Here is a 24893-nt window from a genome sequence, read left to right on the forward strand (position 1 = left end):
TTGCATATGTATTTAAGAGAAATTAAGACATTTATAAAAAATGTACACAGTATTTCTAATAATACTATTATAGGTGACAAATGGAAAAAGTGCACATCAACTGAGGCAAACAAACAAGATATGATGCTTATACACTAGAAATGACATGAAAAAGAAATGAAGGTTGACATAGTCTATGACAGGGCTTCATTCACGAGGGCTTGAGGAAGATGATGGGAAATTGTAGGAACTTCATGAAACAAATATATAAAATGGGAAAATTGTTTTTATAAATACTATGCTCATAGGTATTTTTTATAAAGATCAGATCGATATTTACTTATAGAATTATATTTCTCCTTTTTGTTGAAGAGCTTTAAGAATTTAATACAAGGGAAATGATTTATACTTAGGTGTATGCTACTGTTGTATTCTTTTGTTTTTGACTCTTTACTATTCTCTCTCTATACACATCCAAAAACCAGAGTGCATATGTGATGTATAATGTAAATGTTTGAGATAAATCCGAGTGATTAAGAAGTAAACCTAGAATAATGGATGTAATTTTTTCTTTAACTTTTAAGGTAAGATAGCATACTGAAAACTTAAATTAACCTTTTGTATGGATAAAATTAGATTTAGGGGCAGTACTTAACAATAGAGAAAACATGCTCAAAGTCTATCTTTATATAGAAAGTATTTTTTTTTAGTCCTAAAGCAGGTATGGGTGGGGAAGATTAAGACACTTGGCAAGAACTAGAAAATATGTCATCAGAAAGAGTGGATAAGATTAGTTATTTGACACATCATTATTTCTGAGTTATTAGTAAATATGTCTGACTTCTGAAATAAGAACATCTCTTCAAAAGTATGAATATGTCATAATAAAACCTAGAATCTTGTACAATTAATATATGCTAATAAATAAAGATGTTTAAAACAAAACAAAGCAAAAGAGGCAAAAGTAGTCTTTCTCTTACTAGCCTTAGTGGTACACAGCTATAGTCCCAGTTACTTGGAAGGCTCACTTCCAAGAGGACACTTCAGCCATGAAATTTAACCAGTTACATGGTGAGAGCACAGTCTCAGAAATTAATAATGGAGCAACAGTAACAACCCCTTTGTCTCAAAGTATGAACAAAACAACAGAGCAAAATAAGTTGACATAAAAGCCTATCTGAGACAATATAAGAAGATTACAGAATCTTCATATCATTTTCCCATTTTATCAACATCTATGTTCAAGCCTGTGACTTCTAAAGCACATGACCAGTGTATCTACACCAAACCCATCCATATCTTCATAGACATCATTCTTTCATTCTGTTTTATTTTCAGGGAATTCTCACTTGATACATATTTGTTTGACCTGTATCTCTCAGAGCCAGGATAATATCATGTTCACACATGTATTCTCAAGAACAAAAATATTCCTGGTGCTGGGTTAAACAGTAAAAGGATATGCAACACTGTTGCTGTCAAAATAAAAAATAGACACGACCAGTTCCCACATGTCACCACTCCACACTCTTGGAGGTCACTCCCTATCATTACTTCCTGCACTGTAGCGCCATATAAAACTAACATTAATTTATCTCAAGGCAGCTGGTTCCAGTGTGGCACCACGCTACATTAGCCTAGCTATCTTCTAGTCCAAGCGGTCTCTCGGCTCCCACTGCTAGTCACCCTGTCCATCCCTAGCCAGTCAGGAACTCTCTGGTCCCAGTAAAATCATGACTCAACAAACTGTAACCCAACAATCAGATTTATATGTTAAAATCTCAATCCACAATACATCAACACAATAAACTTACAACCAATTGCTAAGGATATAATCTGCCCACCTAAATAAGATAAATTTGCCTACAGAAATCTATCCCAACTACCTTGTCAATTCAAGACCATCTGGATCTGGGTCATCTTTCTCCATCTCCATCTTGATTCTCCTTCCTTCTCCGTCTCTCCTGCCTTACAAAAACTCTGTCCCTGCCTTATTTTTATTACTAATACTGGCCTTGAACTAACTGGTGCTAGCCCTCACCTGCATATTGACATCAAGCTACACAACACAGTCATACAAACTGAGAAAAGGACCTTAACAACCTTAACAAAGATTAATTTCAAACACACACACACACACACACACACACACACACACACACACACACACCACAATGATGCTCAAATCAGGAGTAAAATTCAAACCAAAATAGTAATGAGACATTACTATATTTTTATCAGAGTAGTAGTTATTATAAAAACAAAAGCAAGACAAGTGTTGGTATAGAGATGAATAGGAGCTTTTGTGTATTGTGTGTGGTACTATAAGATGAGACAACTGAAGAAACAATGGGTCTGCTCCTCAAAAGCACAGCACAGAGTTAGCATCTAAAACGGAGATCCAACTTACAGATAGATTTACACAAAAGGATTAAATGTATTGAATGAAACTAATACTCTTATACTAACATTCCTTTAGAACAAGTAGTGGAAGCAATCCGGATCTATATAAACAGATGAATGGAAAAAGAAAACAATATAAATATGTACAACAGAATATTAATTAATGTTTAAGAAATGAAATCCTGATACATACTACAATACATATCTAACTTGAAGATAGGGTACTTAGTGAAATAAATCAAATACAAATATATAAGTATTGTGTGGTTCCCCTTACATAAAGTACCTAAACTAGTCAAACTCATAGAGATAGAAATTACAACTATGGTTTTCAGTGGCTGAAAATAAAGCAAAAAAGAAGCTTAACATAATTTAATTTTCAATGACACAGAAAATAATGTAAATATACTTCTTTTCGGAGAGATGCACAGATATCATTGGTGTGCTCAATTTTGTTATGTAAATATTATGATAATTAATATTTAAAACTAAACCTACTATTCTATGAAAGTATTAAATGGATATAGCATCTCTTTTACATGGAATTTAAAAATTCAATATAATCATTCCACCGCTGTGATTTATTTTTAAATAATTGTGATGTTTTGCTTTTATATCAATCTAGAGAGATGACTAATGTAATATGTTTCTCATGCTTTCTAATAGATTAAGTACATAGTTTTTCATAGTATTTTTACTTACTGTTTGGAATTTTTATACATGCATATATTTTAATCTTATCCATCTCCCTCCAAGTCCATTGAGAATCAAAACCTCTTTTAAATTTATTATTATTATTATTATTATTATTATTATTCGGAGCTGAGGACCGAACCCAGGTGCTTGCACTTGCTAGGCAAGCGCTCTACCACTGAGCTAAATCCCCAACCCCCTATTACTCTTATTATTACTATTATTACTGACTTGGTCCCACATTCCCGAAGAAAAGTCTCCCTTATCAGCTGTCAACTGCCGATGGCCCTCACTAAGGGCAGAGTGCTTAAGAGCCCTTTCCCATTCATGCTAGAATTCTGACATTTTTTAATGGGGGTAGGGAGAGTACTTGAAGCATTCTAGTTTTGACAGGATGGAGTCAGTTTGCCTTTGAAATTACAAGGGTTTTTTTCTCAGACCAGCACACCATCACCCCTTATACCAGTCAAAAATTTTTTTTGACAATTTGCTCCATCATTTTTACTAATTGTCCATGAGCTAAAAGTATATTCCACAAGTGCTCAAAAAAAATCTACTGGCATTACCAGTAATTAATGGAGAAATGCTTCTTATGCTGTGAGAGGAAGACACTATAGAACAATGACTGAAACAACACTTTTTAGCAACAATAACAGAGGGCTTGGTATAGAGGGCTTGCCTAAGAGGGATGAAGCCCTAAATTCAATTCTCAGCAGCACTACATGAAAAAAATCAAATAAGTAACAGTAATTAAAGAAAATAGTATTGATTATTTTCAGTTTTCTCTAAAACAAACAAACAAGTTAAAAAAAGATCAAGTGAAATGCAAATAAAATAAGGTGAGCTTAGGAACTGATACTTGAATAGAACTATGAGCTATGTGTTTGTAAAGTCTTACTTTCTGTGCCATCAGCCTCCAGCTGCTCTTCTCTGGGATTCTGTCTAAATTTCAGGTTTCCAAAGTGCATGATGGCTCCAACGAGCTTATAGCACCCGAACTTCTCATCAGGAAGAAATCCCAAGACATCTATGGCTTTCTGTGAGAAGAGAAACAGATGGCTGGTTGTGCCTTCCTTTGTCTGATGGCTCCAGTAGGCACCTCACCCTGCCATGTGTCACACAACCCTGCACTAGACTGTGGGCTGCAGGAATGAGAGGCAGAACACCACAGGCCCAGAGACAGCTGGGCTCAAAGCAATGGAAATTGGTCCCTTTGGCACTTGGCCACTAGCACTCTGCTTAGTCCTTTAAAGGGGAATTAGGAAGGCTTAGGACTTGGCTTGTCCAGTGTCCAGTAGCTTCAGTAGTTCCCTTCAACACCCCGCTCCTCTCTTCTCCTTTCCAGCAACGGGTCACTAAGTGGCCACGAGAGGTTCATTATTCTGTCTTTCATGGTTATAAAAGCTATCACTGAATCTTTTGGGGGGCTTGTCCCACATGTTCAACAGCTTTTATTCCAGAGCCTGCTCATCTTATAACAGTGAAAGGTGTCAAGAAAGGCATATCATCTTGTGATGACTAATGGCAACTCCATTTTGTGCTAAGCAGCTGTTTCAGTAGCCTTTTGTTTCTGACCTAATTTCCTAAAATGATATACTTGGCAACCCTGACTCCTCACCCTCTCCCCAGAATTATTTGACTGCTGTGGAGTAATTAGCCACTGCTCTAGTTCATGTAAATTTGCTTATCTTTGTGTGCTGGGGGAGTGAGACTGTCCCTCACGTAGCCATAAATTTTGCAGAAATGAGGTAATTGTGACCTTAGCCTTTAAGAGCCCTCCCCTTTAAGCTGGACCTCAATCTCAAATGCAACAACAGGACCTAAGGCAGATTCAGAAGAAATAATATTCAGCTAATTACAACTGGATAGAGTTAAGATGGTCTCTAGGTGTTTCCTAACTCCATAACAATATCACCACATCACTGTACTCTAAGAAGACACAGCATGTAGCCCCAGAAGAATGTAGTTATTATAGTAACTAATTAGAATTTGTATAAAGAAAGCATGGAAGAGTCTACATTCAATATTCTTTTTCAATAACTTTATTTATAGAAATGTAAGACTGAATGAATATAATACATAAAAGACTCTCTAAGACATTGACAGGATAAATCTCGTTTGGAGGAATGATTCAATAAACAACAGAACAAATGCCTGACCAAAACATATTGAGGTTTTATCTAAAATGCTTATAAAATGAAATTGAAAAGTCAAACTCTATAGACCACATGGTCTTATAGTGTACTTATAAATAAATAACAATACCAAGGCAACTCTATATAGATAGAAAGCAAAATTTAGACTTTAGAGTAAGTTAACAGTTTACTATAAAGTTGAAATTTGTCAACATTTCTTTAGCTTTAATGCTACTCTTCTGAAAATATGTGATTCTCCAGTTAGTAAACTTTGGAGAGAAGCAGCCTCCACCTTCAGGTGGCGTAAGGCCAGATCCCCAGACCTGAAGATGACGTGTTATGATGTTAGCTTCATTTCTCACTGCCTTTACCAGACTTCACTTCTACAACTACCATGTCTTACTTCTGTGGCCAGAAATCCTTTAGCATCATCCAAGTTCTCCACAGCAACCACTCCACAGGAGCAAATATGAAAGTCAGAGGGGTTTGTGGATACCAAAAGCATGTCTATAATGGAAAAAATTGGTTAAACAGCTTAGAGAAATATACAAGGCCTCAGGAAGCAATTGACTAAAACTCAGGTTACTCTTACAGTTTATAAGATACTTATAAAGATGCCAAAATCAATTCCATATTCTAGACACACTCCTTTGTCATCAGTATTTTGTCCTCAGTCATGTATCAAGGCCTCCCAAGAGATCATCAAGTTGGCCAAAGCCCAAAGAAAATTCAATTGCTGCAGCACAAAATGGTGGTGGTTGGCAGGGAAAAGTAGATAAAGTATGATTATAGGGACTTGGCCTAGATTCGTGACAGAGGGTCAGGAGATAAAAACATTCTCTAAAATTATAACAGACCTGAGGTTCACAGCTAGGGAACAACCAGGTCTGGGATCAGCAAACAGGAAGCATTAGCTATATAGTCCTGTTATGTCATGTGCTCACTTACAGAACATTTCATTCAAGGGAGCCATACATCAGACATGTTGTGACCATCGTACCACTGGTGGGTTATAACTCCCAACATGATTCATTTCATTGAAAAATATAATACAGGACAAAGCTAAGACATCTGTCAATGGATCAACTGACTTGACAGAATACTGCCTAACACTTGACCTCAGGTCCTGTGGTTGTTTGTTTGTTTGTTTGTTTGTTTGTTTGTTTGTTTTTAGTCTGGTCATTTCTTTCTGTTTATTACCCTTGAAGTGAAGATTTGCTTTGGGGAAAACAAATCTTAGGGACAACAAAAGTGGCTTACAGGAATGCTCATGAACAGATCTATTTGCAAGCATGCTGAATGTTGAATGTGTTAATAAAACTATCGTTTATTCATAGAATAGGTTATTATTCATCAAACAAAGAAATAAATCCAAACGTTAAAGGATCAAAATATTCGGCCAGACCAAAGGAGAATGTAGTATATCATGTGTGTATTATAAAATTATAGAAAATGCAACCTAATTATCATGTTTATACATGGATGAAGTAGAAGGGTTCCAACAATAAAAAGGGAAGGAAAGGGCAATTAAAGAACACCCTGGGGCTTGTGGTAATGGTCTCTTACACACACACACACACACACACACACACACAAACACACACACACACATATATATATATATTATACATAATATATGTACATGTATATCAATATCAATTGTGCATTTCAAACATGCAGCTAACTTTAGGTCCATGATTCTCCTTTAAAGCTACTTTCCTTATAAGCCTAGATTTTATAGCTGGGTCATCTCTCCAGTGCTCATTCTACCTGTCACTGCAGGTCATATAGATTCAGGGTAAGCTAGGAAGGCTGAAGGGTGGCTTAAGAAGGAATAAGGAAAAGAACCTACTCAGAAGCACAAAGAGTTAGTTGCAAGTTGAGTGGCCCAACAAGGAAGCTGATTAGCTTTGAACTATTTTATAAAGATTTAAAAATAAAATGAAGCGTACTTACCTTACATTGAATTTATATAATCTGCAGTGCCAGGTAGAACCTTCACTTTCATGTGTCCAAGGCTTCCCAACACCTTCCAGCCTTTTCAGGACCAAGCTCTAAAACTGCTATATGATAAGGTCTCTCCTTCTTCATAACTAGATTATCCAAAACCCTGCCTGCTCTCCCCTAAACTAATATAGTTTAACTAACATAGAAATGCATACAACTCAGCTTCATCCTAAGTTCTGCCTTCTCCTATCTGGGACCCTCTTGAGGCTCCCAGGCAATACTTCAGGCTAGACTCAGGAGGAGAATTATTCCTCTCAGCCTTCTCAAACATACCATGCTCCCAAGCTCCCCAAATGGTTCATCTTCAGGACATTCTTCGGTGGCTTACATCCCCTGAAAGAGACCCACTACCACAGGCTCTACCTCTAGTCTAAGCCTGCTGCTCTACCAGGGGACTTCACCCTGATGGATGAAAACACTCATTAAAAGACATACCTAATAATAACCTAATCCAGATGCCCAGTTTGCATTGCAAAAATACAGCAATGGTAATTTTTTAAAAGTTGATTTGTCTCTTCCTCAAACTACCAATGTAGTAATAGTTGTCATTAATGAGAATAACTTTGCCAAACTTAAGGCACAAAATTTAAATGAATTTTCAAAAATTTTAAGGAATTCAAATATGACATCAACAAATACCTTAACAAATTTAAGGACATGAATAAACTCCTGATTGAAGTTCAAGAAAATACAAGAGATAGAAATATTAAAGATACTGAAGAAAATCCAAACTAAATCTGGAAATAAAAGTATTCATAATTCTAAAAAAAAACTCAATGGGAGCACCATCAACAAACTAGATGATATAGAAGATAAAATATCAGAGCTTGAAAACAATGTGAAGAAATTGGATTATTCAATCAAGGGAAATGATAAGGTTTTTAAAACTCATAAGTAGAACATTCAGAAACTCCAGAACACCCTAGGAAAAAAGCACAAACATAGGAATTTATAGGCATAGAAGAAAACTATTTGCACATCAAAGGCACAGAATATATATTCAATGAAATAACGGAAGAAACTTCCCAAATCTAAGGAAAGACATGCCAACTCAGGAACAAGAGACAGATAGACTATCAGATAGACAGAACCACAAAAGAAAATCTTCATGTCATATTAAAACGTTAAAAGAAAGAAGAACCAAGTCACCTGTAAAAGCATGTCCATCAGAACAACTGATTTGTCAATGGAATCTTTGAAAACCAGAAGAGATTAGAGCAACAAATTCAAGTTTAGAAAGAACATACCTATCATCTAAGGATACCAGGACTACAAGTAACACTATTCATCATAATTAAAGGAAAATGAAAAGGTTCTAGGGAATGAAAAGGCTAGAGAAGTTTCTGACCAAAGAATTAGCTCTACAGAGAACAGTTGAAGAATATTTCAGATTGAAGAAAACGATAAACACACTGAAGTGGCTATGATTTCAGGACAGCACTTTTGCAAAGTATGACTTAGTATGACTAAGTATGACTAAATATATAAAGAACTCAAGAAGTTATATTACAACAAACCAAATTACCCAACTTAAAAATAGGGTACAGAGATAAACAGAATTCTTAACAAAGGAATCTCAAATGGCACAGAAGCACTTAATGAAATGTTCAACATCCTTTGTCATCAGGGAAATGCAAATCAAAATGACTTTGAGATTTCATCCTACACCAATCAGAATGACTAAGATTAAAAAATATTCCAGGGACAGCATATGCTGGTGAGGATGTGGAACAAGGGGAACACTCCCCCATTGCTGGTGGGGTTGAAAAGTGGTACTCTGGAAATCAATTTGGTGGTTTCTCAGAAAACTGGAAATAGTTCTACCTGAAGACCCAGATATATGTTCCTGAACATATACCCAAAAGATGCTTTACCATTCTGCATGAACACATGCTCCACTATGTTCATAGCAGCTCTATTCCTAATAGTCAGAAACTAAAAACAACCCAGATATCCCTTAACTGAAGAATGGATACAGAAAATATGGTTCATTTACACAATGGAATGCTATTCACTATTAAAACAAGGACATCACAGATTTTACAGGTTAATGGATGGAACTAGAAAATATCATCCTGAGTAGGTAACCTAAACCCAAAATGACATGCATACTATATACTCACTGATATTAGTCATAAAGTATGGGATACCTATAATAAACCCCACAAACCCAAAGAAGCTAAGCAAGAAGGAAAGCCCAAGCAAGCATGGTTGAGTCTCATTTAGAATGGGGAATAAAATAGTCATAGGAGGCAGAGGGAGAGAGGGAGTTGTGTAGAAGGGGGCGTGGGAGGAAATGACATGTTAGGAACAGGTGTGGGGATAGACAGATGGGAGGGTCAGTGGGCCAGAAGAATGAATGGAAATCTGCAGCTCCTGAGGGAAGGGGAATAGAGGGCATCTATAGGTAGTCCCAGAGACCTGGGAAGGGGGAGGCTCCCTGGGGTTAATGAAGGTAACCTTAGCTGAGAGGCCTAACACTGGGAATATGGAACCTGAAGAGGCCACCTCCAGTAAAGGCAGTAACCCCAGTGGAGGGATAAGGACACCAACCTACTCACAAAACTTTCAACCCAAAATTTGTCCTGTCTTAAAGAAATACAAGGACAAAGATGCAGCGGAGACTGAAGGAAAGGCCAACCAATAACCAGCCCAACTCAAGACCTTTTCTATGGGCAAGAACCAATTCCTGAAACTCTAAATGATACTGTTATGCTTATAGACAGGAGCCTAGCATTAACTCTTCTCTGAGAAGCTCTAGCCAGCTGCTGACTGAGACAGATACAAATACCCACAGTCAAACATTGGACAGAGGTCAGGGACCCTTACGGAAGAGTTGGGGGAAGGATTGAAGGCCCTGAAATGGATAGGAACTCCACAGGAGGATCAACAGAGTCAACTCACCTGAAATACTGAGAGTTAGCAAAGACCGAGTCACCAACCAAAGAGCATACATGGACTGGACAAAGGCCCACACATATATGTGGCAGATGTGCAGCTCAATTTTCATTTTGTCCTTCACCAACTGGAGTGGTGGGGCGATCCCTAAAGATGTTGCCTGTCTCTGGAATCTGTCCTCCTAATTGGGCTGCCTTGTATGGCCTCAGTGGGAAAGGATGTGCCCAACGCTGCAGACAGTTGATGCCCCAAGATCAGGGGAAACCCAGAAGGCTCACCTTCTCAGAGGAAAAGGGTAGGCACTATGGGAAGGGACAGTGTTTGGGAGGAAGATAAATAAATAAACAAAAATGAAAAAGTACAAAATCACAAATAAATAACATAAAGATGTACTTCAACAGTTTGGTAAAGCAACAAACAATAAAACTCAAAAATAGCAGATGAGGAAATAATCAAAACCAGGGCACCAATTAATGAAATTGAAACAAACAAATAAAAACAATACCAAAAAAATCAATGAAACAAAAAATTGATTATTTAAGTAGATATGCAAGATTGGCAAATTCCTAGCTGAATTAACTAAAATATGGGAATAGAAGATCCAAATAAATAGAATTAGAAATTGGTTGGGATCCATCACAAAACATAACAAAGAAATTGGTCTCTAGTCATAGGACCATTTTAAAGTGTGCTCAATATCCTCAGACATCGTGAAGCAAAAGTTATAACCTCAAGAATTGATCTTACTGTAGTCAGAGAGGCTGACTCTATAATCAAGGAAATGACAGCATATGCTGGTGAGGAACAGGGAACCCTCATTCACTGCTGGTAGGAGTGCAAACTGGTACCCACTATGGAAGTCAATACAGAGAATGTTATCAAGGTAAAGATAGAACGCCCACACCACTCGGCTCCATAACTTTCACAGCTGGGCATTTACCATAGGATCAAATAGCCTGTGGCACGAATACTTGCTACTTCTGTTCATTGTTGCTCCATTAATGCTATACATGCACACAATGGTATTTTGTTTAGCTCCAATTAAAAACTAAACTTTCAAATAAATGGATAGAACTGGGGAAAGTATTCTGTCAGGTAACACAGCCACAGAAAAACAAATGTTGCTTGTTCTCCCTCCTAGATGGATCCTAGTGGCTAACTTATGTGTTCAAATGGGAGTATAGAAAATGTCAGGAAAATAGAAAGAGGACATGGGGAGGGGGTAGTTTAAAGGAGAGGGATAATAGAGTGTAGGTACTATAAAAGTAGAAAGGGGGGATTCAGGGGGAGTAGCAAGCAGGAATGTATGAGAGGACTGGGGAAAGAAGAGATGGGAAAATGGGTATCCTAAACAAGATCTGTGAGAATAAAATACATAAAAACCTTCTATCTCATAACCCACCATTCATAACCAAATTTAAAAAATAGTTTATAATTATTAAAATCATTTTCAAGGAAAGTTTCCTTGCTTGACTAGAGACCACAATTTCCTGAAGTCAAAGGTTAGTAAGAGGAACCCAGGGCCAGGGTAGGATGTCTCCTTAGGAGTAGTTAGTTGATCAGGGAAGCCTTGGAGGGTCCCCAAAATGATACAAGCTCTTGCCACTGCAAGACCCTCTAGAACTTGATGAGACACTTGTGCTAGAAATATAACTGGGAAGAAGGGAGAAGGACCTCCATGACGTATAGAAGTCAGATGAAGCTTGCCCGAGGCTAATATACCACCTCACTTCCAGCCTCTTTGTGATCCAGGCTCTGCTGTGATTTTTCCTGCTTAATTTTTTGTAATATAAGAAAATGCTCATAACTTAGGAGAGTTATTGAGATGTTCTCTTTTATAGCAGTTGTCAGGATGCCCTAGGATGGCTCTGCACGTTATTAATCATGGATATCCTGTGAGGCCTCAGCTGCTTCCTGTATTAGACACGATGAGTCAAATGCCTATCACTGGATAGAACTTCCTGTCTCTTACAGGTAGGGATAAACGTACGTGGTAGACGTCTTGCCTAGCATATATGAGGTCCCATATTTGATTCTTAGCAGTAGCAGCAGCAGCAACAACAACAACTACTACACAACAACAACAACACACACACACACACACACTTTTTGTTTTAGGTTTATCTGTGGCAAACAGCTGCTGCTTACATATCACCAACAAACACATGCTGAATGTAATTGTCTAGTTCATCCATCGTTTCCCAGATTGGGAACATATAGAAGGTGAAGCCTAAGAATTCAAACCACTTCCAAGCTTTTACCATTCTGATCGACTCTGGAGAAATTAGTACCATCAATTTTCTGACCAAAACCGGCTACCTATGGGTGCATGACTGTTTGCAGTGTTTCCTCAAATGCAACAACAGCTTGTCATCCTTCCCTTACAATGACTTCCCATGGCACTTAAAGTAGTAATTAAATGCTGTGCGACGAATTATAAATGGCACATGATCTGGGCCCTGGCAACTTCCCCTTATACGAGCCTTTCCCCTTGGCCATTTCCTATTGTAATAAACAGTATAAAGTCAGCCTTCAAGACATTTACACTCAGCATTCCCTCATCTGGGAATGTGGTTCCTGGAAAGCTCTGGATGGTCAATCACCCTGTCATGTCTGTAGCTGCAGAGTAGTGTCTTCCCAGAGAAAAATTGCCTGACTATTTCATCTAAAACCTAGCCAATCGCCTACATATCCACCAAATCACACTCTCTTGCCTTCCACTGTTCTTTATTTTTAGACCTACCAATAATCTGCTATTATATATTTCTTTGTATGTTGATTGAGGCCCATTTCTCAGTCCAGAATGTAAGATAAAGAAGGCAAGGGATCTTATGTTCCCTTTAGCCCTGGTGCTTAAATAGCACTGTCTGCTGCCAAGCAGCCATACATTCTGTCTTTTATCGGCGGGACCTATGTGACATGAATTCATTCTCCACTTCCCATAAACAATGCCTTGCGTAACTGTCCTATCATTTTCAGTCTAGTGCTATTGTAATCCCTTCTAGAATATTAATGCCTCTATAACACCATACTGGGCTACAGCATTCTACACGCTGACATCAACAAAATCAATAGCATGCTATTTCCCATCTACCCTCTGGAGCATCAAACACACCATGCATACACTCACTTCCTGATGTGCAGAATTACCACAATAACTTCCCTGTGTTCTTCTAAGCAGATCCCTAATCCAATAAGCTTTTCTCCTTTTCCTGCTCTTAATCTGCCCTCTCCTGACCTTGTATATATGGTTTTAGAAAACACCCTTGGTTCTAGACTCTACATAGTCTTCACATTCAAAGCCATGTACCCTTTCTTTATAAAATTCCCATTGGACACAACAGTGACTGTCTCTTCTGTTATCTTACCTATGACATCAACATAGCTCGAAACAGTAAAGGCCCTACATTATCTAATATCCTCTCCCTCCTCCTTTCCTTCTCTCTCTTCCTCACTCCCTCCTTCTCCCCTTCTTTCCTCCCTCTTTCCCTCTCCCCATTCCTGTCTCCCTCTCCCCTTCCCTCTCCATACCCCTGACAGACACTTAACCTTGCCAAACCATTTTATTCACTGCCAATTCTTGTCTTGCTTTTGTTCTCAAGTTAAAAAGCAATGTTGCCATTTATTCTACCTTCATTGGTTATATAAGTCTTCAAATTCCCCATTGTAGCATGAATAAATCTTGCTCTAAAAACCCTAAGAGACTTACAAGAAAGTATTCTTCATCCACTAAGGTCTGTTTGTCTTAGGAGAATAAATGTGGGCTCCAGCCTAGGACTTACCCTGAAGTTCTTGTTTCCCAGACAGAATTTGGTAAAAGATATGGTAGTTCCTCTCTCCAGGCTGCTGATAAACCACCCGAGATTTTTCGAGAAAATCTAGATTTAAAGTGGATAAGGACTTATACTTCAGCATAATTGTAAAACTTAAAAGAAAAGCAACCAGATAGTACATTGGTTACTTACAAATCTGGATATCTGCAAATGACAGTGTCCCTCTTACACCAAAATACATCCGAATGAATTTTCCCTGAGTAAAAAACAGAACACAGTGTCCCATCCAAACTTGTTCAGCAGCTGCAAAGGCCTCATGTGCATAATAATCAAAGTGACTACACACGCTAAAGATTGAAAAATGAAATGCAAGATGTTTTTGAAATGAGATAGATCAGATAATGTCTAGAGAATCAGTTCTCAACCTACGGGTAGTGACCTCTCTGAGGGTAGAACGACCTTTTCCTAGAACTTGCATATCAGTTATTTACATTATGATTCATAACAGTGGCAAAATTACAGTTATGAAGTAGCAACAAAAATAATTTTATAGATTGGAGTTGCCACAGCTGTATTAAAGTGTTACTTCATTAGAAAGGTGGAGAACCTCTGGTCCAGAGAGAACTACAATTGATTGGCAAGACTGCAGCGGTTGCTAGTGCCACATCTCCTAGTTTCTGCCTGTATGTTTTATGTGCCCTATAGAATCTATGGGAGCCTCCATACTCTTATTTGAAATAGAGGGAAGTAGCATCTTCTCAGCATGCTCTTTCACTCATTCAGTGTTCACTGGCTGTCTGCCATGATCTAGGAAACTCCGGAGAAACTAAAAACACCTTATTTTAAAAAATAAAAAAGGGAAAGAAAAAAAACGTGTTCCTGACCCTTATGAAATATTTCAGAAGAACATTTTGGAGTATTTTTGAATCAAAATAATAGCCACTTTTGCTGTGGTTTAGGAAGTAAGAGAAAAGGGATTGTAAACCAATACCAGGAGATAGACAAAAAGACTAGGGGTTCTACTTTCTTTATTAAGTTTAAAAGAAGAATCTATCAAGGCATAAAGGCTGCACAATGCTACCAATATCATGACACAATGCCAGGTACAATAGCAGCCATGTTTTATGGGATGAGAGGGTGAGAGTGAAAAGTGAGGGTTGACTGAGGTCCTCCCATGCCAGGAAGGCACCACAGCAAAACATCATCCCAGCAGGGAAAAGAGTGGCTACAACAGGGGACTGAGCTAGAACAATGTCAGCTACACAGACCGTTGTACACTGCCTTTATGCACATGTACTTGTGGAAAGCAAATATGGATGCACTTAGTATTAATATTCAAAACCGATCTTGATTTCTTCATTTTTATTGAATGTCCTTTTGTCTTTTTCCTCCCACTTTACAAAACCTTTTCTTTTTCTGTTTTTTCCTGTCAAACCTTCCAACTTTATCCTTGTTTTCTTTATTCTTCATTTCCCTGTTTCTTGTTCACTCATTCCTAAATTTCCTTCCCTTTCCCTCTCCATCTCTCCCTCTCCCTCTTTCCCTCTCTCTCTCCCTCTCCCTCTTTCCCTCTTTCCCTCTCCCTCTCCCTCTCTCCTTCCTTCTTTCCCTCTCCCCTTCCCTCTGCCTCTCCCTCTTTCCCTCTCCTGCTCCCTCTCCCCTTCTCCCTCTCCCTTCCCCCTCCCTGCCTCCTGTGGATTCATCTTGGGATCTCACACATGCTGGGCAAGTGCCTAGTGTTTAGCTCTCTCTCCTGCCTTTACTCTTTTCTTTGATTCTTTCTCTTTTCTTCTCTATTCTATATTTCTGCCTTTCATATTTCATAAAACATGCACCAATATTTTAAGCGAATCTTTAAAGTAGCAATTGTTTAAGGTGTAAGTATAATCATAAGTGTTTTATCACTAGGCTTTGGTCAGAAATGAGGTAATTAGCTTTCATCTATTTTTTAGGTATGTTTGGATAGTCAAACATGAAGCTTCCTTCAGTTTCCTTAACTTATACAATGATCCCTGTCACTCATTCTTGGAACAAAATGACTTTGTGAGACTTGGTTTTTACATCCAAATGTTTTCCTCCACCATGGGGATTTATAGTTATCAAAAACACATTGGAAAACCTTGTTCAATAAAAAAAAAACCTGTTAAAGTTAAACATGCAGGAAGAAGGAGTCCATAAACAAGAGCAGAAAGAATAATTAACAGAATTAGAAAGTGGCTATAAAATTGACTTCAGTATATATTCAAGTCTATAAGATATATAAAACACTATTATAATTGACTAGATGAGCTTCCCTACTACCAAGGTAAAGAAATATGATTTAAGATAACTGCATTCCTCCTGAATGTGTTCTTCCAAACAGAAGATACATAGACAAAGGCAGCTTAATCTCAGCGATAGCTGGTAAGACAATTTTGAGTGATGTAACAATATGATAGAATTTAATCAAAAACATTCTTCTAGATTTCTGTTACTGATGTGCTCAGATGTGAGTTCTGATAGCCTAAAAGTTATAGTTTCTGGGGCACTATCATGGTACTTACAAAACGAGAAGAGTTATCATTTCTCAGCGTTTTGGCATTTCCAAATGCTTCCAAGATAGGATTCATTTGTACAATTTGATCTTCTAAGTTCCCCTAAAAGTTGTGGAAAGAAGCAGAGCTGGTTAAATTCACCAGGATTCTACACTGAAACAAACTCCACAAGTGCATATCTAGTCCCATCTCTGCTATAATAACTGATGGCCTAGAGTTTCCAAATGAGATTATAAAACACTACTTTGGGACCTGACATTTAGAAAAAATGGAAAGATAAAAGATCATAGTTTCATACATTTTCTACAAAGAAATTATTCAGGTGGGCATTAATTAGTAATGTCTTTGTTTGAGTACAAGTGAATAAAAATGTTTATTAACACAGAAAACAAAACTAGAAATTTGTCTTAGAACAATAATTCAGCTTCTTGCCATGATTAATTTATATTATCCTTACACTATTCCTAGGTAATCTAAAAGTTCAAAACAAGCAGGGACTAGTAATAATACTGATCTTGAATTTGAATTTTGTGTATTCAGTAATATGGGCTTTATACACAGAATGGCCCTGAAAGCAATCCTGAAAGACAAGCTACTTCTCTATCAATTCAGAACTGTGTGTTTTATAAATTCATCTTCAAAGACCTGTCTTATGGGATTAATTATATACTATATGATGTTCAAGAATATCCAATGCATAAACACTATTTCCCTTTGAATAATATGCATCTGTTGTCTTCCAAAGAATTACAAAAGACTATGCAAGCGAGGATGCCCATAGACCCACTGTACATATTAGGTTTTATATTACATCATGTAAGATCATAAGACTCAATGTCAAGATAAAAACAACTAATCCACACCAAACAACAACAAAACTGAGATGCTCATTGAAATAAAGTTTTACATAGGGGAAATCAGACTTTAAGGATATTTAATGGACATCAACCAAGTTCAGAAATGATGTGATAAGAAAAGAAATTTTTGGAAGTTTAAAATTTGAACAAAGTGGGTCTATATTTTGACATATTTCTTATTTGTGACAGCAAGATCAGCAGGTGATATACATCATTGGATTGAAAACACAAAGTCACAGTGACAGACATGGACTGATGAGAGGCACATCAGCCCAGTAACACGTGGTTCTGAGAATCTCTCAACACTACCTAACTTTGCTTTACTTGGTTGAATTATTTCCAAATTATTATGAAAGCTCACTTCACAGCTAAAGTTGAAGTTAAAAATAACCAAGTGCGATGACTGACTAACTGTTTACCGATACTACCAAGAATAACCTGGAAAGGGAGTCTCAGGAAGTGATTATCTAGCTTAGATTGATATTTCTTGAGTGGGTTTATTGAGGTGGGAAGATCCACCCTGCATATGAGTAGCACCACTTCGTGGACTGGGCCCTGCACTGCAGGAAAATGTAGGAGTGAGCAGAGAACTGGCCTGCATATATTAACTCACTGCTTACTTGACAATGGATGCCATGTAACTAGAGTACGGAAGTCATGTGATTAGTTATTTCAAGTGCCTGGCACCTTGACTTCCTCGAAATGATCAGAACCTAGAAATATAAGCCAAATGCTTTCCTCCCTAAGTTACTTTAGTCAGTATTTTATTACAAAAACAAGAAATGAAATTTAAAGACCATGGCTAAAAAAAATTTAATAGAGAAGGTAAAGTTTAAAGACAATGTGTTATGAGTAAAGTTGAGCATTGAGGATGTTTTCATTGGGCATTTGGGATCTGATAAAGGAGTTTGGGCAAAGAAGGCCATCATAGATAGATGGATGGATGGATAGATAGATAGATAGATAGATAGATAGATAGACAGACAGATAGATAGATGTGTGTGTGTATGTGTGTGTGTGTGTGTGTGTGTGAATCTAACATAGCATTGTAGCTAAAGAGAAATATAAGAAGAGGACATTGGAGGCTATGGTCCCTTGGTATAAAAAGGTTTGGATCCTGAAGGGATATTGACCAGAGGGGCAAACCAAATGAGGCTCTGCCAATAATTGTCCTTTGACGCAGATGGAGAAGTGTGTGATGCATGCTTTTAGTTTGATTTCGATAGTTTACTTTGCTCTGTTGATACTCTCAGACAGTAAAGAAAAGATGAAAACCTGCCTCTGGATTTTCATATTTTTGTGGTGGTGTAAATGTGAAATGTTCCTCTAAGCTTGGGTGTTTAAAAACTTGATCCTAAGCTGGTGGTACTGTTTTGGGTGTCTGTGAATTCTTCAGGAGGTGGAGCTTTCCTGATCAACCTGAGCCACTATTGGCCAACCTTAATGGCTTATAGCCTTGGCTCTGATCCGGTTCCTGTTGGTCTCCTGCTTCCTGAGTGCCCTAAACTAATACAATGTGATTACCCAGTCTCCTGCTCCTGGTTCTGCCTCTGTCACTTATGCATTATGCTGAATTCTCAAATAGTATGGCAGAATAAAACTTTCATCTCTGAAATTGCAGGATCAGATATTTTGCTACAGAATGAGAAAAGTAATTACTACAGCTTTGCTAATTGTTCTGTGGTTCTTTCCTCCTCCACATCCCCCATACTGGTGAGGGAAGAGTTTCCATGACTCAGTAGATGAGGCTACCTCACCATTCATGGTGTTATGGACACTTACCAGCTTTTTTTTGGGCTCACTTGTAGCTGCCATGGTGGCAAAATACTGAATGATCATTTTGGTGTTCACTGTCTTTCCAGAGCCAGATTCTCCTCTGTGATTTGAAATTGAAGATAGTTAACTGCTTCTGATGATCAGTATAATGAACACTATCTAATTCTGATCATACACAGCCTTTTTCTTAGAAAACGACATGCCAATCATTTCACCAGGAAGCTGTGCTTTAGTATTCTCCTTTTCCTTCAAGAATTAGGTACATCGGGCCTGCCTTTAGGTATATGAAATTCAGAAATCAGTAATCGCTATTTGTAAAGAGGTAAAGAGCATAAATTTGAACTAGCCACTTAGCTCTAAGATTCTAAAAAAAAAAAACCTATCATTCTCTTTAAGATAACAGAAACCGAGACCCGGTGAGAGAGAGACCCAACCGCCTGGTCAGGTGGGCACTCCTAAGGCTGCAGAGCGGAAGAGACCACCAACACTGCTCACCCCTGCCCACATCCCTGGCCCAAGAGGAAACTGTATAAGGCCTCTGGGCTCCCGTGGGGGAGGGCCCAGGAGCGGCAGGACCCCTGCCAGAGACACCACCGGACCCTGAAGGAAACAGACCGGATAAACAGTTCTCTGCACCCAAATCCCGTGGGAGGGAGAGCTAAACCTTCAGAGAGGCAGACAAGCCTGGGAAACCAGAAGAGACTGCTCCCTGCACACACATCTCGGACGCCAGAGGAAAAAGCCAAAGACCATCTGGAACCCTGGTGCACTGAAGCTCCCGGAAGGGGCGGCACAGGTCTTCCTGGTTGCTGCCGCTGCAGAGAGCCCGTGGGCAGCACCCCACGAGCAAACCTGAGCCTCGGGACCACAGGTAAGACCAAATTTTCTGCTGCAAGAAAGCTGCCTGGTGAACTCAAGACACAGGCCCACAGGAACAGCTGAAGACCTGTAGAGAGGAAAAACTACACGCCCGAAAGCAGAACACTCTGTCCCCATAACTGACTGAAAGAGAGGAAAACAGGTCTACAGCACTCCTGACACACAGGCTTATAGGACAGTCTAGCCACTGTCAGAAATAGCAGAACAAAGTAACACTAGAGATAATCTGATGGCGAGAGGCAAGCGCAGGAACCCAAGCAACAGAAACCAAGACTACATGCCATCATCGGAGCCCAATTCTCCCACCAAAACAAACATGGAATATCCAAACACACCAGAAAAGCAAGATCTAGTTTCAAAATCATATTTGATCATGATGCTGGAGGACTTCAAGAAAGACATGAACACACTTAGGGAAGCACAGGAAAACATTAATAAACAAGTAAAAGCCTACAGAGAGGAATCGCAAAAATCCCTGAAAGAATTCCAGGAAAACACAATCAAACAGTTGAAGGAATTAAAAATGGAAATAGAAGCAATCAAGAAAGAACACATGGAAACAACCCTGGATATAGAAAACCAAAAGAAGAGACAAGGAGCTGTAGATACAAGCTTCACCAACAGAATACAAGAGATGGAAGAGAGAATCTCAGGAGCAGAAGATTCCATAGAAATCATTGACTCAACTGTCAAAGATAATGTAAAGCGGAAAAAGCTAATGGTCCAAAACATACAGGAAATCCAGGACTCAATGAGAAGATCAAACCTAAGGATAATAGGTATAGAAGAGAGTGAAGGCTCCCAGCTCAAAGGACCAGTAAATATCTTCAACAAAATCATAGAAGAAAACTTCCCTAACCTAAAAAAAGAGATACCCATAGACATACAAGAAGCCTACAGAACTCCAAATAGATTGGACCAGAAAAGAAACACCTCCCGTCACATAATTGTCAAAACACCAAACGCACAAAATAAAGAAAGAATATTAAAAGCAGTAAGGGAAAAAGGTCAAGTAACATATAAAGGGAGACCTATCAGAATCACACCAGACTTCTCGCCAGAAACTATGAAGGCCAGAAGATCCTGGACTGATGTTATACAGACCCTAAGAGAACACAAATGCCAGCCCAGGTTACTGTATCCAGCAAAACTCTCAATTAACATTGATGGAGAAACCAAGATATTCCATGACAAAACCAAATTTACACAATATCTTTCTACAAATCCAGCACTACAAAGGATAATAAATGGTAAAGCCCAACATAAGGAGGCAAGCTATACCCTAGAAGAAGCAAGAAACTAATCGTCTTGGCAACAAAACAAAGAGAATGAAAGCACACAAACATAACCTCACATCCAAATATGAATATAACGGGAAGCAATAATCACTATTCCTTAATATCTCTCAATATCAATGGCCTCAACTCCCCAATAAAAAGACATAGATTAACAAACTGGATACGCAACGAGGACCCTGCATTCTGCTGCCTACAGGAAACACACCTCAGAGACAAAGACAGACACTACCTCAGAGTGAAAGGCTGGAAAACAACTTTCCAAGCAAATGGTCAGAAGAAGCAAGCTGGAGTAGCCATTCTAATATCAAATAAAATCAATTTCCAACTAAAAGTCATCAAAAAAGATAAGGAAGGACACTTCATATTCATCAAAGGAAAAATCAACCAAGATGAACTCTCAATCCTAAATATCTATGCCCCAAATACAAGGGCACCTACATACGTAAAAGAAACCTTACTAAAGCTCAAAACACACATTGCACCTCACACAATAATAGTGGGAGATTTCAACACCCCACTCTCATCAATGGACAGATCATGGAAACAGAAATTAAACAGTGATGTAGACAGACTAAGAGAAGTCATGAGCCAAATGGACTTAACAGATATTTATAGAACATTCTATCCTAAAGCAAAAGGATATAACTTCTTCTCAGCTCCTCATGGTACTTTCTCCAAAATTGACCATATAATTGGTCAAAAAACGGGCCTCAACAGGTACAGAAAGATAGAAATAATCCCATGCGTGCTATCGGACCACCACGGCCTAAAACTGGTCTTCAATAACAATAAGGGAAGAATGCCCACATATACGTGGAAATTGAACAATGCTCTACTCAATGATAACCTGGTCAAGGAAGAAATAAAGAAAGAAATTAAAAACTTTTTAGAATTTAATGAAAATGAAGATACAACATACTCAAACTTATGGGACACAATGAAAGCTGTGCTAAGAGGAAAACTCATAGCGCTGAGTGCCTGCAGAAAGAAACAGGAAAGAGCATATGTCAGCAGCTTGACAGCACACCTAAAAGCTCTAGAACAAAAAGAAGCAAATACACCCAGGAGGAGTAGAAGGCAGGAAATAATCAAACTCAGAGCTGAAATCAACCAAGTAGAAACAAAAAGGACCATAGAAAGAATCAACAGAACCAAAAGTTGCTTCTTTGGGAAAATCAACAAGATAGATTAAACCCTTAGCCAGACTAACGAGAGGACACAGAGAGTGTGTCCAAATTAACAAAATCAGAAATGAAAAGGGAGACATAACTACAGATTCGGAGGAAATTCAAAAAATCATCAGATCTTACTATAAAAACCTATATTCAACAAAATTTGAAAATCTTCAGGAAATGGACAATTTCCTAGACAGATACCAGGTATCGAAGTTAAATCAGGAACAGATAAACCAGTTAAACAACCCCATAACTCCTAAGGAAATAGAAGCAGTCATTAAAGGTCTCCCAACCAAAAAGAGCCCAGGTCCAGACGGGTTTAGTGCAGAATTCTATCAAACCTTCATAGAAGACCTCATACCAATATTATCCAAACTATTCCACAAAATTGAAACAGATGGAGCCCTACCGAATTCCTTCTACGAAGCCACAATTACTCTTATACCTAAACCACACAAAGACACCACAAAGAAAGAGAACTTCAGACCAATTTCCCTTGTGAATATCGACGCAAAAATACTCAATAAAATTCTGGCAAACCGAATTCAAGAGCACATCAAAACAATCATCCACCATGATCAAGTAGGCTTCATCCCAGGCATGCAGGGATGGTTTAATATACGGAAAACCATCAACGTGATCCATTATATAAACAAACTGAAAGAACAGAACCACATGATCATTTCATTAGATGCTGAGAAAGCATTTGACAAAATTCAACACTCCTTCATGATAAAAGTCCTGGAAAGAATAGGAATTCAAGGCCCATACCTAAACATAGTAAAAGCCATATACAGCAAACCAGTTGCTAACATTAAACTAAATGGAGAGAAACTTGAAGCAATCCCACTAAAATCAGGGACTAGACAAGGCTGCCCACTCTCTCCCTACTTATTCAATATAGTTCTTGAAGTTCTAGCCAGAGCAATCAGACAACAAAAGGAGATCAAAGGGATACAGATCGGAAAAGAAGAGGTCAAAATATCACTATTTGCAGATGACATGATAGTATATTTAAGTGATCCCAAAAGTTCCACCAGAGAACTACTAAAGCTGATAAACAACTTCAGCAAAGTGGCTGGGTATAAAATTAACTCAAATAAATCAGTTGCCTTCCTCTATACAAAAGAGAAACAAGCTGAGAAAGAAATTAGGGAAACGACACCCTTCATAATAGACCCAAATAATATAAAGTACCTCGGTGTGACTTTAACCAAGCAAGTAAAAGATCTGTACAATAAGAACTTCAAGACACTGAGGAAAGAAATTGAAGAAGACCTCAGAAGATGGAAAGATCCCCCATGCTCATGGATTGGCAGGATTAATATAGTAAAAATGGCCATTTTACCAAAAGCAATCTACACATTCAATGCAATCCCCATCAAAATACCAATCCAATTCTTCAAAGAGTTAGACAGAACAATTTGCAAATTCATCTGGAATAACAAAAAACCCAGGATAGCTAAAGCTATCCTCAACAATAAAAGGACTTCAGGGGGAATCACTATCCCTGAACTCAAGCAGTATTACAGAGCAATAGTGATAAAAACTGCATGGTATTGGTACAGAGACAGACAGATAGACCAATGGAATAGAATTGAAGACCCAGAAATGAACCCACACACCTATGGTCACTTGATTTTTGACAAAGGAGCCAAAACCATCCAATGGAAAAAAGATAGCATTTTCAGCAAATGGTGCTGGTTCAACTGGAGGGCAACATGTAGAAGAATGCAGATCGATCCATGCTTATCACCCTGTACAAAGCTTAAGTCCAAGTGGATCAAGGACCTCCACATCAAACCAGACACACTCAAACTAATAGAAGAAAAACTAGGGAAGCATCTGGAACACATGGGCACTGGAAAAAATTTCCTGAACAAAACACCAATGGCTTATGCTCTAAGATCAAGAATCGACAAATGGGATCTCATAAAACTGCAAAGCTTCTGTAAGGCAAAGGACACTGTGGTTAGGACAAAACGGCAACCAACAGATTGGGAAAAGATCTTTACCAATCCTACAACAGATAGAGGCCTTATATCCAAAATATACAAAGAACTCAAGAAGTTAGACCGCAGGGAAACAAATAACCCTATTAAAAAATGGGGTTCAGAGCTAAACAAAGAATTCACAGCTGAGGAATGCCGAATGGCTGAGAAACACCTAAAGAAATGTTCAACATCTTTAGTCATAAGGGAAATGCAAATCAAAACAACCCTGAGATTTCACCTCACACCAGTGCGATTGGCTAAGATCAAAAACTCAGGTGACAGCAGATGCTGGCGAGGATGTGGAGAAAGAGGAACACTCCTCCATTGTTGGTGGGATTGCAGACTGGTAAAACCATTCTGGAAATCAGTCTGGAGGTTCCTCAGAAAATTGGACATTGAACTGCCTGAGGATCCAGCTATACCTCTCTTGGGCATATACCCAAAAGATGCCTCAACATATAAAAGAGACACGTGCTCCACTATGTTCATCGC

General features: G+C 38.4%; 1 protein-coding gene across 1 annotated transcript in view; it reads right to left on the minus strand.

The window, feature by feature from the left end:
• The window catches only part of Myh15 (myosin, heavy chain 15), a 141345-nt gene that overhangs the window by 104295 nt on the left and 12157 nt on the right, over positions 1–24893 (minus strand). Inside the window, exons 6-11 of the mRNA XM_039088869.2 lie at positions 19062–19155; positions 16432–16524; positions 14081–14144; positions 13898–13993; positions 5614–5717; positions 3974–4112 (exon numbers count right to left, since the gene is read on the minus strand). Coding sequence (XP_038944797.1) covers positions 3974–4112; positions 5614–5717; positions 13898–13993; positions 14081–14144; positions 16432–16524; positions 19062–19155 — 590 coding nt within the window. The remainder of the gene's footprint in view (positions 1–3973; positions 4113–5613; positions 5718–13897; positions 13994–14080; positions 14145–16431; positions 16525–19061; positions 19156–24893) is intronic.

Source organism: Rattus norvegicus, chromosome 11, assembly GCF_036323735.1.
Source record: "Rattus norvegicus strain BN/NHsdMcwi chromosome 11, GRCr8, whole genome shotgun sequence".
NCBI classification, from domain to species: Eukaryota; Metazoa; Chordata; class Mammalia; order Rodentia; family Muridae; genus Rattus; species Rattus norvegicus.